At 47.2% G+C, this 13315-nt stretch overlaps 1 protein-coding gene across 1 annotated transcript in view; it reads left to right on the top strand.

The window, feature by feature from the left end:
• LOC124114066 (DNA excision repair protein ERCC-6-like) overlaps positions 1 to 13315 on the top strand; it is a 63423-nt gene that overhangs the window by 12758 nt on the left and 37350 nt on the right. The window contains exons 7-12 of the mRNA XM_046474607.2: positions 569 to 661; positions 7969 to 8138; positions 8965 to 9070; positions 9897 to 10015; positions 11095 to 11305; positions 12259 to 12372. Of these exons, the coding sequence (XP_046330563.2) occupies positions 569 to 661; positions 7969 to 8138; positions 8965 to 9070; positions 9897 to 10015; positions 11095 to 11305; positions 12259 to 12372 (813 nt within the window). The remainder of the gene's footprint in view (positions 1 to 568; positions 662 to 7968; positions 8139 to 8964; positions 9071 to 9896; positions 10016 to 11094; positions 11306 to 12258; positions 12373 to 13315) is intronic.

The raw sequence follows: 13315 nt of genomic DNA on the forward strand, positions 1-13315 counted from the left end.
GGGTGCGGTGGGCGGTGCCTATTTTTTTTTAGCCTTAGGTTAAAAGCTAAAGACTCCCTAGATTCAAATACTGCCGCTGTAGACTTCCAGGATCAAAGGATCCCCTTTAATTTCGAACACTCGAATTTAGGACTATCAGAAGCTGCATATTTTGAAAGCTTTTCTTATAAACATTGTGAGCGAGTGAGTGTGTTGGGGTTGGGTTTAACAGTATTCCAGTTATATCACAGTGTGTCAGCTTAATTTCAGAGGAAAGCCTGAAGTGATGCAGGTCTCGTTTGGTGAAACCAACGAGCATGTGTATGATGCTGATAAAACTAGAAACATAATCAGGACAAATCGCAAGCTTAGGTGTCTGGTGTGCGCAAGGGACGCAATTTCTGCAGTGAATTGCAGCACCTCAGACGACAGGGCCACCCGTGCTCCCTGCGGACATCATGCATGGATGGCAAACATTAAGATTTTGATGGAATCGGTACGGAAGTTTGAGTTAAATTCGGACGTAACGATCGAGGGAAATATGTTATACAAAAGAAGGTTACTCAATACAGATGTTGTGTTTGTTCAGGAGCTGTGGGCATTGTTTGACTTTGTGCACCAAGGACAGCTGCTGGGAACAGCCAGAACATTCAAGATGGAGTATGAAAACCCCATTATAAGGGTAAGTAGTTGAGAGCATATTTATGTTTTTAAGAACCCATGATGATTCCTGGTTAGAATTGCTCCTTAGCAACCTTGCAGCGCTGTAGTTTGGCACTAGTCCCATAGTCCTTGCCACACTACCCAATAGTTAAAGTAGTCTTCAGCAACCCATGCTTGCCGTAAAAAGGCAACTATGCTTGACTAACAACATGGATTTCAATGTGCAGATTTCAGTCGACAGCAGGAATGCAAAGCATTTGTACCGCCAACTGGGTGGCCAGGACTGTGCACGAAAACGCAGCAGTAAAAACAGTGCGCCAAAACGCACCCAAATGAACATGAAATGGACATGAAAATATTGTGTTTCATGTGCAAGAGGCACTTAACATGTTACACGACTGATTTTGAGTACAGTTGTGAAAAAGTTGTCAGGTGGCAACATTTTTAGTCCCAGAAAGGGAATTTAGATTGGAAACGTTGTTATAAAACAACATAGCAACAGAGTTCACATATAAAAGTGAACTTATCCACAAATTGTTCATCATAGAAAATAGTGTAATTGATTAGATACATTAAAAGTTTGAACTTGTTTCTATAGTTTATATTTTTTAACTTATCCTGCATTACTCCGTATTGCATTTACTGCTGTCTTTGACAGAGAGACGAACTGTGTGAGATCCAGCTGCTGAAGAAAGTTGTTTCCATCTGTCCAGGAAGCAGCGCCCCCTCCCACACAGTCGGCACGTGACCCGGAAGACATGACGTCATGTCAAAACTCATAACTGCTTTGTCAACCACATGGATCGGACGTGAACTGTATCCCTCAGTGGAATTATTAAAGAGAGTTTACTTGGTCCTGACTTTCTTTCGTTTTCTACGACAAAAGTCTGCTGTATTACCTTTGCCTTCATTATATTGTTAATTGGTAATGTTTCTCGCTCGGGTTCTGACTCTCGTCACGGTTTTTCCGAGCGTATTGTTGTTTCCCGCCATTTTGGTTTACCGCCATTTTTTCCCGCCCTGTTGCGATTCACTACATGTCCACGTACTTTCGTGTTTTGTGTCTTGAATTCGCTCTATGGTTGGAGTTTTACATTAAGTTTAATGATTGTTTTCGGCGTGTTTGAAGCGTAATTGTTTGCTCTTATTAACTTTGTAACAAGAATAAGTTATGTTGAGTTACATTATGTTTCACGTTGTGTGTTTACACATCGTTATGTTTTTTGCTTCAATTCCAGTATGTCTCGCTGCTCTCGCTGCCGAGGGAATAAATCTGGACGGGACCCCCACCCCTGCTGCCTGGACTGTACAACCCCGTGTACCCTCACAGAGCGTTGCAGTTATTGTAGTCCCCTGTCGCCAGTCGCCTTCACCGCCTACCTCAGAGTGTCTCGGAAACGATTCACCCAGCGTGTGCGTCGACTCGCCAACATGTCATCCAACGTAGAGTCTGCCTCCCATGGCACGACATCCGACCGTACACGGTCTCCTACACCACCCTTACCGTCATCTGCTTCGACATCATCGTCTGCAGCATCGCCCGTTTCGGGTTTCCTGTCACCTCTACCATCTACGACGACAACTCCGGCGCCTCTTGGTCCGGCGCCTCCGATGTACCCGGCGCCTCTTGGTCCGGCGCCTCCGGCGCCTCTTGGTCCGGCGCCTCCGATCTACCCGGCGCCTCCGATCTACCCGGCGCCTCCGGCGCCTCTTGGTCCGGCGCCTCCGATCTACCCGGCGCCTCTTGGTCCGGCGCCTCCGATGTATCCGGCGCCTCTTGGTCCGGCGCCTCTGATGTCTTCGATGTATACGGCGCCTCTGACTACTTCGGCGCCTTTGACTTGTGCTGCGCCTCCTACTTATGGACATGCCCTTCCGTCATCGTTCATGGATCCATCTTGGATGCAAGCTTGGATGCAGTCATTGTTTGCGCAAGCTCAACCCACCTCAGCGACGCCGACGGTGCCTCCTGCGACGCCGGCGACGCTGACGGCCCCGACTACTGCTACTGCCATTCCTGAGGCCCCCTCCACATCGGGTGCTTCTCGGTCTCGAACATTGTACACCTCGTCGCCTCCGACTGTCTCTCGGCACTCGTCCAAGTCTGCTCGTTCCCGTCGTCGCTCTCGTAGTCGCTCTCGTAGTCACTCACCCGTACATAGACGACGACGTCGTTCCTCCTCCTCGGAAGGATCATTTCGCCCCAACTATGACCCTCCATCTCCCGAGATTGATACACACTTGGGCCTTTCACAGGTTGCTGATTGGTTGGCGGACCGTCTGGCCTCCGTCGCTCCCTCCCCGGGCTCCGATGTGGATAAAAAGTTGACGATCTGGTCTAATCCGACTTCTCTACCACCCGACCCAATGCTCACTGACCTGGTTACGGCGTTGGACGAGGACTTCGCTAAGTTGTCCCTCACGCCGTCGTTCAAGGCTCCGCGTTTCCGGCGGGAAGATTTCCCCGTCCACTCCTTCGACGTGGCCGACGGTGCACATATCCTGGACGAGGACTTACATCGAATGACCGGGTCTTCTCAGTCCGTCACCATACGTATGCCGGACTCCCGACTCGCTTTCGTGGAAACGGAACTGCGCCGTACTTTGAAGCCACTATCTACACTTGCTTCATCTGCCAGAGCCATTGACCAGGATCTCGCTGAATCCAATCCTAACAGGATCGACCACTTGCGCACGGTTATGACGTTCCAACTTCGCCAGATCGATCACATGCGCAATCACCTGAGAGCTGCGCTTGCGGAGATCACCACTACTCGACGGTTGGGTTACTTGACTTCCACGGACTGGGATTCCGAATTCAAGCGTTCCTTACTACGACAACCTTGGTCGGGTCCTACCCTTTTTAATGGTGCTATCTCCGCTACCCACACCCGCGTCTCCAGTTTCGCCAGGGATGAAACTGCTCTCAGAGCCTTGGAGCATGTAACACACCAATCAGCGGCCAAGTCCTCCAAAGGCAATTATAAACCACGCCGTTCCTCCCTCAAGGTCGTCTCCAAACATACCTCGCCCTTTCGTGGGACAGGGCGTGGTCGTGGTAGAGCCCGTGGCACTTACCAACCCCGAAGGGATCGTCGCCCCGGCAAGGGGGCCGATTCCACCTCAAAGCGTTGACCGGCGGCACCTCAACGACTGGGACCTCCCACCCCCAGTCGTTCCGGTCACCGACACACCTGTGGGTGGGAGACTAGGCCGGTTTTGGAGAAACTGGTACATACTGGAGGACCCGTTCGTCACCGACATCCTCTGTCAGGGGTACCGGCTCCCATTGTCTGCGCTGCCTCCTCTGACGTCTACTCCGTCAACGGCCGCTTATTCACCCCACCAGCTTCGGCCCCTTCACGACAGCATCCTTTCCCTACTGCAGAAGGAGGCCATAGAGATCGTACACGACCCGGCTCGACACCCAGGATTTTACTCTCCGGTGTTTCTGGTGCCCAAGAAGGGGACCACCAGCTGGCGCATGATACACAATCTCTCCACTTTCAACCGGCTCTACCTGGAACGTCCTCCCTACTTCCGAATGACGACGTTGCGACTGCTCAGGACGAGAATCTCAGCTGGCGATTCCCTGATCAGCCTCGACATCCAGGACGCCTATCTTCATGTCCCCATCCACCCCAACGACCGGCGCTTCCTCAGGTTCCTTTTCAATGGTACCCATTACCAGTGGGCGGTCCTACCATTTGGAATTTCTACGGCCCCGTGGCTTTTCACACGGATCACCCGCCCGGTCGCCGCCTACCTACACCTGAGGAACATCAACTTCGATCCATACATCGACGATTGTCTCCTCAACAATCGGGACTCGGCGTTGCTACTGCGTCACAGGGATTTTACCCTGCGGCTCTTCAATCAGTTGGGTTGGATCGTCAATCAGACCAAGTCGGAGCTGATCCCATCGTTCCGTCTGCAGTTTATCGGGGGCCTGTTTCTCACGGATCTGGACCTCCTTCAAGTCCCCAGAGACAGGTGGTTGAAAATCCTCGCTCATCTCTTCCCTGCCCTTCAACAGGCTCGAACTCTCCGCCAATGGCAGGTTCTATTGGGTCTCCTCACGTCGGCTCAAGACCTGACTGCCAGAGGTCGCCTCCAGCTCCGTCCAATTCAACGGTTTCTCGCACCCTTTATCCGGCAGCAGGATCCGGAGTCCCTCATCGTCCTCCCGGTCCACCTCCACCCCTTCCTCCGATGGTGGACGGTGGAATCGAACGTCTGCGGCGGCGTCTCCTTGACCGCGCTACAGCCCTCCCTCCACCTGTTCGTCGACGCATCCAAACAGGGTTGGGGGGCTCATCTGGGGACTCAAACAGTTGCAGGGCTGTGGTCAGGAGATCGACTCTTCTGGCACAGCAACAACCTCGAACTCGAAGCTCTCATACTGGCCGTCTCCCACTGGCAGAGCATTCTCCGGCACGGCCAGTTGGCCATCTCCACGGACAACATCACCGTGGTGTGGTGTCTGAGGAATCAGGGTACTCTCCACTCTCAGTCCCTGCTCAACCAGACCTTCCGATTTTTCGACCTGGTGGACCGTTTAGACTTGCAATTCCTTGTTCAGCACATTCCAGGTTGCCGGAATGTTCTGGCAGACGCTCTGTCCAGGCCGGACAAGGTGGCTCCCACCGAATGGCGACTCCACCCAGAGATCTTCACAGTCCTTTGTCAAACGATCGCCTCTCCAAACATCGATCTGTTCGCCACGTCTCAGAACTGCCAGCTGCCGACTTACATCTCGCCGGTCCCGGATCCGGCCGCTGTAGCAGTCGACGCCTTCAGTGTTCCCTGGGAGGGATTAAGCGCGTACGCTTTTCCGCCTCCGGTTCTCCTTCCCAGGGTTCTTCAAAAGATCCAGGCCACTCGACACTTGACACTGATTTTGGTCGCGCCTTGGTGGCCGGCCAGAAGTTGGTTTGTCGACCTCCGAAACGTCGCCAGAGACAACCCTCTAGAACTGCCAGCGTGGTCCAACCTTCTGCTTCACCCACACAGTCGGTTGCCCCACCCAAGTCCCGCTCGGTTTCATCTGCACGCCTGGCACATCTGCAAAAAGCCCTAGGAGCCAAGGGCTATTCGACTAGAGCAGCCAAGGCTATTGCTTTCGCCCATCGTCCATCTACACGGGGACTATATGATGATAAATGGTCCTCGTTCCAGGCGTTCTGCTCTGACAAGCATCAGGATCCGATGACGGCATCCCCGCAGTTCCTGGCTGAGTTTCTTCTGTACTTGCGCAGCACGCGTCGATTAAAAGGCTCTACCATCTCCACGTACCTGGTCGCCATTAACTCCGTCCTTGCCATTCCGGACGACCGGAGAATGACGAAAATTCCCGAACTCCAGGCTATGCTGCGCTCGTTTCGTCTCGACGACCAGAAAGCCAAGTTCAGACCGCCTGCGTGGGATCTGAATGTGGTCTTAAAGGCTCTTCGGGAGGCTCCCTTCGAACCACTCCACACGTCTTCCTTTTACGACTTAACGAAGAAGACGGTGTTTCTACTGGCCTTGGCTACTGCCGCCCGGGTTAGTGAGCTCCACGCCCTCGACGTCTCTCGGGTCAGGTTCGAACGCGGGACTCATGGAGCAGTTCATCTTGGGCTGTGCTTGGACTTCATCGCAAAGAATCAACTCCCCGGACAGCCTGATAGATCCTTCACCATCCCTCCACTTTCGTCGATTGTGGGTGCCGACGACGTGGAGGAGCTCTTATTATGCCCAGTTAGGGCCCTGAAGGTTTTCCTGCGACGGTCTAAAGCCTGCCGTAAGTCTAGGAAACGCCTTTTCCTACCGGTCTCCCCTTCGTCGCTGTCGGAGGTCAGCCGGAATACTATCTCCCTGTGGCTCCGGGCGGTCATCCTCCAATCTTATAAAGTCGCCGGATTGGACCCCCCCAAGGCTAACAACCCCCACGAGATTCGGGCGGTCGCGTCTACCATGGCTCTGCACAGTAACTGTTCCCTCAAATCTATCATGGAAGGCTGTTTTTGGCGTTCCGACACCGTTTTCGCCAACCACTACCTCCGTGATGTAGCCTTGGAAGATGTCGCTGGCGTTCATAGCTTTGGTCCCCTGGTGGTAGCTCAACAGGTCACCAACCCCCGACGCCACTGATTCTCCGTTACCCTGAGCGGGGCCCGTCGACCTCTCTGGTGTTTATCACCACAGATTAGAGGGCTCTACTGCGTTCCGCATTCGCTCTTAGGTCAGTGCTAGTTTTGGCATTCCCGCCTCATACTATTTCTGTCAACTATTTCGGGTTCCCTCTTTTGCATCGACTCTCGTTTCCTTTCACAGGAATGGTCGCTGGTGTTCCGGTCATCGCTTGTCCATGCGGTGCGATTTCATCGGACCTTTGTCGAGGGTTTTCTTCTGGCTCACATCTGAAGGTATGCCCACCGGCCGTGCCGTCTGATAAAGATGCAATACGGAGTAATGCAGGATAAGTTAAAAAATTTAGTAAAATCTAAATATTTTTTACATTTGTATACTTATCCTGCATTACGAAGTCTAAGTGCCCCCCCTGCGCTCCGCTTCCTCCCCACGAAGTTTCCGATGTTATGTTAAAGCAGTTATGAGTTTTGACATGACGTCATGTCTTCCGGGTCACGTGCCGACTGTGTGGGAGGGGGCGCTGCTTCCTGGACAGATGGAAACAACTTTCTTCAGCAGCTGGATCTCACACAGTTCGTCTCTCTGTCAAAGACAGCAGTAAATGCAATACGGAGTAATGCAGGATAAGTATACAAATGTAAAAAATATTTAGATTTTACTAATGTTTTGAATTTAGGGGTTATCTTCACTCCACTGGGTGTCAACAGATATTTTGCAAATTCTTTAATGCTTTTAATCAAGGTGCTTACATGATTTGATGCACTTCGCGGGGTAAGACCCGTTTTATTGCAATATAGACATTGATTATAGAGCAGATCTTCCAGACTGGGCGCCGCCATTTTGTTTGAAACAGCAAGTGATATGAGAGATGGAATCTGATTGGTTAATAGGAGGAACATAGAAGGGACATAACTCGTAATAATCACTGGTGGCGCAAAGAACGAGCCTGGAAATTCCAGCCTTGTTCGACGGGTAGAAACTTCTTTAGTCAGTTAACGCCCTTGCCTCGTGAAGATTATGGATATCAGTACCTTGATTGTTTGCGACAATGCGTTCATGTGACATCAAAAACAATTTAAATAGGTGGACAATTTTTATAATGCTCAGTTGGAATTACTGAAATACTTTCACCTATATACCTTATGGGTAAATACAGCAATACTCAGTCTGTGAAAGTTATTTGTGATGTTTCAGTCTCGAGAGCGTGATGCCACAGCCGGTGAGAGACGACTTGGGCAGGAGATGGCGGAGAGCTTGAAGAAGATCATTGAGCCGTTCTTCCTTCGAAGAACCAAAGCTGAGGTGACTGACAAGAAGAACAAAGGAGGAGAAGAAACTGAAGATGGGAAGAAACATCTCACTAAGTACTTGCTGTTAATATTATGCATCATTTCAGGGACTGCCGCAAATAGCTACAAAATTTCACTCACTCACTCACTCACTCACTCACTCACTCACTCACTCACTCAGTGCCGGTATTTACAATTTCTGTGTGACGTCACACCCCTCGTTATAGTGCAAGTATTTGTGATAGAAAACGTATGATGTCCAAATATATAAATATATGATGCTGAAAGCTCTGATTCAAAAACAGGACAATATGTGTACTGTACATCCTCTCGATTGACACGAAACTTTATAAGAGCATTTCATGGTAATTAAAATCGATACCCTAAGTAGGAATAATACTTACTATTTACTTTTTAATCATGAAATTGTGACAAGTGTGACCCCTTGCTTAGCATTTCTATCGGTCAAAAGTCTGACAACTTAAACAAAATGAAAATTTATCTGTCTATGACCGGAGACTGACAGCCATCTGAAACCCTGGCCTAGAACACACCCACTCCTTCATTCAAACACTCTGAATTAAAATCCCCTGGTTTGACCTGCTATGGAAGATTTGTCAAATCATAATGGAGAGATGATTCATTCAGTCAGGGTAACTGGGAAAGTGTTATCTCAAATATAACATTTGTTAAATAAGAATTCTGTTTTAGCCATATAAAAATCCCTTAGATTATTTTTATTGTGAAAGCAATCTTTACCAATATAATCGGCGATGTAAGGAAAAAACATGTCATTCTGATTATTTTTTTTCTGAATTTATCATTTTTAAGGTTGAAATTACCATGCAAAAACCAAGGTCGTAAAACGTCTAAGGTCTAAGGAAAACTTATTTCCTTCCAGAATGCCATCACTTGGACGGAAGAACGATTTTGTGGTGTGGGTGTTTCTCAAGCAGACACAGTTGAAGATTTATGAAGATTTCTTGGCTTTAGACAGTGTTAAAGAGGTGAGATCTATCCACAAAGTTCATGGTAATTACTGTATTTGATGTAATAAGCGCCCAGGGCGCTCTCAAAATTAGAAATAGGGTCTCTTATTAGAATATAATTTTGGTGAAAAACAACAGATTTGAAAGATCGTAAATTTCAGCCGGAAATGTTTATATACGACAGATATATTTTTCCAGAATTTAATTTCCCATAGTTAAGGATGCATATAACACATGTATTATACACGAATAAATAAGTCTTGTGTACATTGATCAATCAGAAGGGATGCTAATTGGGATTGTTCACTGGGCAATATATTAGCAAATATTGCTGTGGGCGCTTATTATGTCAAATACAGTATGCAGCTTGAGGCCATACAGTTTTGTCTACTAGAAATCTGATATGGATTATCTGATGTCAATAGTGTTCATTATCAGAATAGAAATATTTGTTAATGTGCCAAGACTGATATAGTTTCAATTACTCTTTGCACTTTCACTGGGTATATTTTTGGGTTCTTTCTCATCATTAGAAAACCCTACCTATTATTTATAGGTTACATGCATGGTTTGTTTAGTTATTTTGAAAAAGACAGTTGTTTATCCTTGCCTTCGTACATTGATCAAAGTAGCTTGCCACAATGTAGATTCTACTGTAGTAATCAATATTAAAGAAACTGATCTCACTACGGCTGAAATATTGCCTATGATCGTTTTTACTCTCTGTCACTTAGATTGAATGTTTGAAAAGAAATCTTGTTTGACAGGAAACAATTACAATTTGCAACTTGCAACAACTGAGATCCGTTTCATGTGCTGAAGGCCATATGTGTTTGATTGACAGCTGCTGATGACCAGTAAGTCTCCTCTGGTTGCGCTGACCGTCCTGAAGAAGATTTGTGACCACCCACGGTTGCTGTCCAGCCGGGCGTGTGCTCAGCTGGGTCTCGATGGCGAGGAGGGGTAGGTAACACACAGCAAATCCAGTGTTTGCTGTTTTCACTTCTGTTGCTGCCAAACCTAGACAATATTTACAAGTTCAATTTCTATTTAAAAAAAAATCAATTACTTTGTTTTTAACCTTAATTGTGCAGATCCAGGGTATAATAGGTCTTCAGCAACCTATGCTCCCCGTAAAAGGCCACTAAACTTGTAAGGGGCGACTAACGGGATCCGGAAGGTCAGGCTTGCTGACTTGGTTGATGCACATCATCGTAACCCAATTGCGTGGATCGATGCTCATGATGTCAATCACTGGATTGTCTGGTCCAGACCCAGTTATTTACAGACCGCAGTCATATAGCTGGAATATTGCTGAGTGCGGCGTTAAGCAACAAACAAGCAGAAACATTAAGAAATTCACCATTGTAAATTTTACAACCGCTGCTGCTCTGTGCATTATTTACCATGAGTGAGTGAGTATCGGTTTACGCCACCGATTGTCTTGTCCAGACTCGATTATTTACAGACCGCTTCATACAGCTGTAGTGCGCAGTTAAGCAACATGGAACAAACATTAATTGTGAAATTATTAACATGTGGACATGTTTCCCCTCCCTGCCAATGGTGTTTTCCCTCCCTGACTAACTCTGATATTGTTTGTTCCGAACCTGTCTGACACCAATGACATTTCCCAATCTCTGTCTGATTCTATTTTCCCTTTCTCTAGCTGATATTTTCTGAAGATATTTTCCCATCCTTTGTTGGTTACTGTTATGTTTTCCCCTTTCCTTGTCGGACTCTGAAGATATTTCCCCTTTCCTTGTCAAACACTGATGATATTTTCCCATCCCTCTCTAACAATGTTTTCACTTTCCTTACCGCACTGTGATGATATTTTCCCTTCCCTCTCTAACAATGTTTTCACTTTCCTTACCGCACTGTGATGATATATTCCCTTCCCTGTCTAACAATGTTTTCACTTTCCTTACCGCACTCTGATGATATTTTCGCTTCCCTGTCTGAATGTTTCCCCTCCATGTCTGATAATAATTTCCTACGACCTCCAATGATGTTTTCCCCTTTCCTGTCCCTGACTATAGCCTGAACACTTCCAATGACACACCGTCCGGCATGGAATGCGCTGCCAACAAGATCAACCACATCGACGACGAGGTGCTGATCGGGGAGTCAGGGAAGCTGTTGGTGCTGGTCGACCTGCTGGACAACCTCAAATCAGAGGGCCATCGCTGTCTGATCTTCTCTCAATCACGCAAGATGCTGGACATCATACAGAAAATTGTTACAAACAGAGTATGTATCACCGTTCTTACAGGGTTCATACGGGGCTCATACAAGGTTTATGCAGGATTCATGCAGGGTTCATACAGGGTTCAAACAGTGTTGGCACAGGGTTCACACAGGGCTCATACAAGGTTCATACAAGGTTCATACAGAACATTCAGGGTTCATACAGAACTCATGCAGGGTTCATACAGGACATACAGGGCTCATACAAGGTTCATACAGGGCTCATACAGGGTTCATACAGGGTTCATACAGGACATACAGGTTTCATAGAGGGTTCATACAGGACATACAGGGTTCATACAGGACATACAGAACTCATGCAGGGCTCATACAAGGTTCATACAGGACATACAGGGCTCATACAAGGTTCATACAGGACATGCAAGGTTCATACAAGGTTCATACAGGGCTCATACAGGACATACAGGGTTCACACAGGACATACAGGGCTCATACAAGGTTCATACAGGACATACAGGGTTCACACAGGACATACAGGGCTCATACAAGGTTCATACAGGGCATACAGGGTTCATACAGGACATACAGGGCTCATACAAGGTTCATACAGGGCTCATACAGGGTTCATACAGGACATACAGGGTTCACACAGGACATACAGGGCTCATACAAGGTTCATACAGGGCATACAGGGTTCACACAGGACATACAGGGTTCACACAGGACATACAGGGCTCATACAGGACATACAGGTTTCATACAGGACATACAGGTTTCATACAGGACATACGGGGTTCATTCAAGGTTCATACAGGACATAAAGGGTTCATACAGGGCTCATACAGGACATACAAGGTTCATACAGGACATACAGGGTTCATACAGGACATACAGGGTTCATACAGAACATACAGGGTTCAAACATACTTTCAAAATAAGGGTAGTTGACACTCAGGAAGATGCCCAGTCCTAATTAACACCTCTGTTACCCTCAGGGACACAAGGTGATGCGTCTGGACGGCACAGTGACCCAGCTGTGTGAACGAGACCAACGCATCCAGAAGTTCCAGGGAGACAGCTCCTTCTCCGTCTTCCTTCTCACAACACAGGTACACTTGAAGAAGGCAGTGATTACCCACTAAAAGACTACCTACTGGACTGTTCGCAAAGCTTACTAGTTTTGTCTTTGATTTAAGGGGGCACTAGTGGCCCAGTTGTCTAAGGCTCAGCGATTCGCCAGAAACCTATGGTTGTGGGTTCAAATCCCGGTTCGCCCCGATTATGTTTCTAGGTTTGTCAGCACCATACCTGTGCTCGTGGGTTTCACCGAAGTGCTAAACGTCTAAGACCTGCATCACTTCGGGCTTTCCTCCCTAAGCTGACACGCCGCAATGTAACTGGAATACTGTTAAAAGCGGCATTAAACCCAACTCACTCACTCACTCACTCACTCTTTGATTGAAACTTTGGTGATAATTTGAAAAGAAAAGTGCCTTGGATAGTGATATAGAGTTTATGTTGATCTTAAAGATTCTAGCAAGAAGTTCCAGCTTGTACTGGCTGTCACTCCATATAAAAAATCCTTAACCTTTAGCCTGCTGAATTATTTTCACACTTCTTACCCCTGCCTGCTGGATTAATTTTAGCATAAGGCGCTCTAAAGAGGGTGGGTGATTTCAAACAGTCGGTGCCTCATTAAACAAGGGCCAATTGAAGAAATATTTTGCACATTTATTCCTGATAGAAAACTACACAGTCCTATATAAAAATATCCTGGTGTTTTCAATCATACCAATGTTAAGACCAAAGCGAACACAAAATTTGTAAATTTTCTTGAACTTACCTGAATTGCGTTATTGAAGGTGGTTTTCATTTCATGCTAGGAACCTTTTAATATCGTAACATTTGTGCAAATTGATTTCAATAATCATATCTCCGATATCTTAATTTTAATTGAGTAAAAATTCGGGGGTTTTTTATCAGCAAATAACAGCGCGATGGTAAATTAGGAACCATTTCAGTGAATTTATTATCTAAACGTTAAACATAAAA

This window comes from Haliotis rufescens, unplaced genomic scaffold (genome assembly GCF_023055435.1).
Source record: "Haliotis rufescens isolate VD_foot unplaced genomic scaffold, xgHalRufe1.0.p SCAF_15, whole genome shotgun sequence".
Taxonomy (NCBI): domain Eukaryota; kingdom Metazoa; phylum Mollusca; class Gastropoda; order Lepetellida; family Haliotidae; genus Haliotis; species Haliotis rufescens.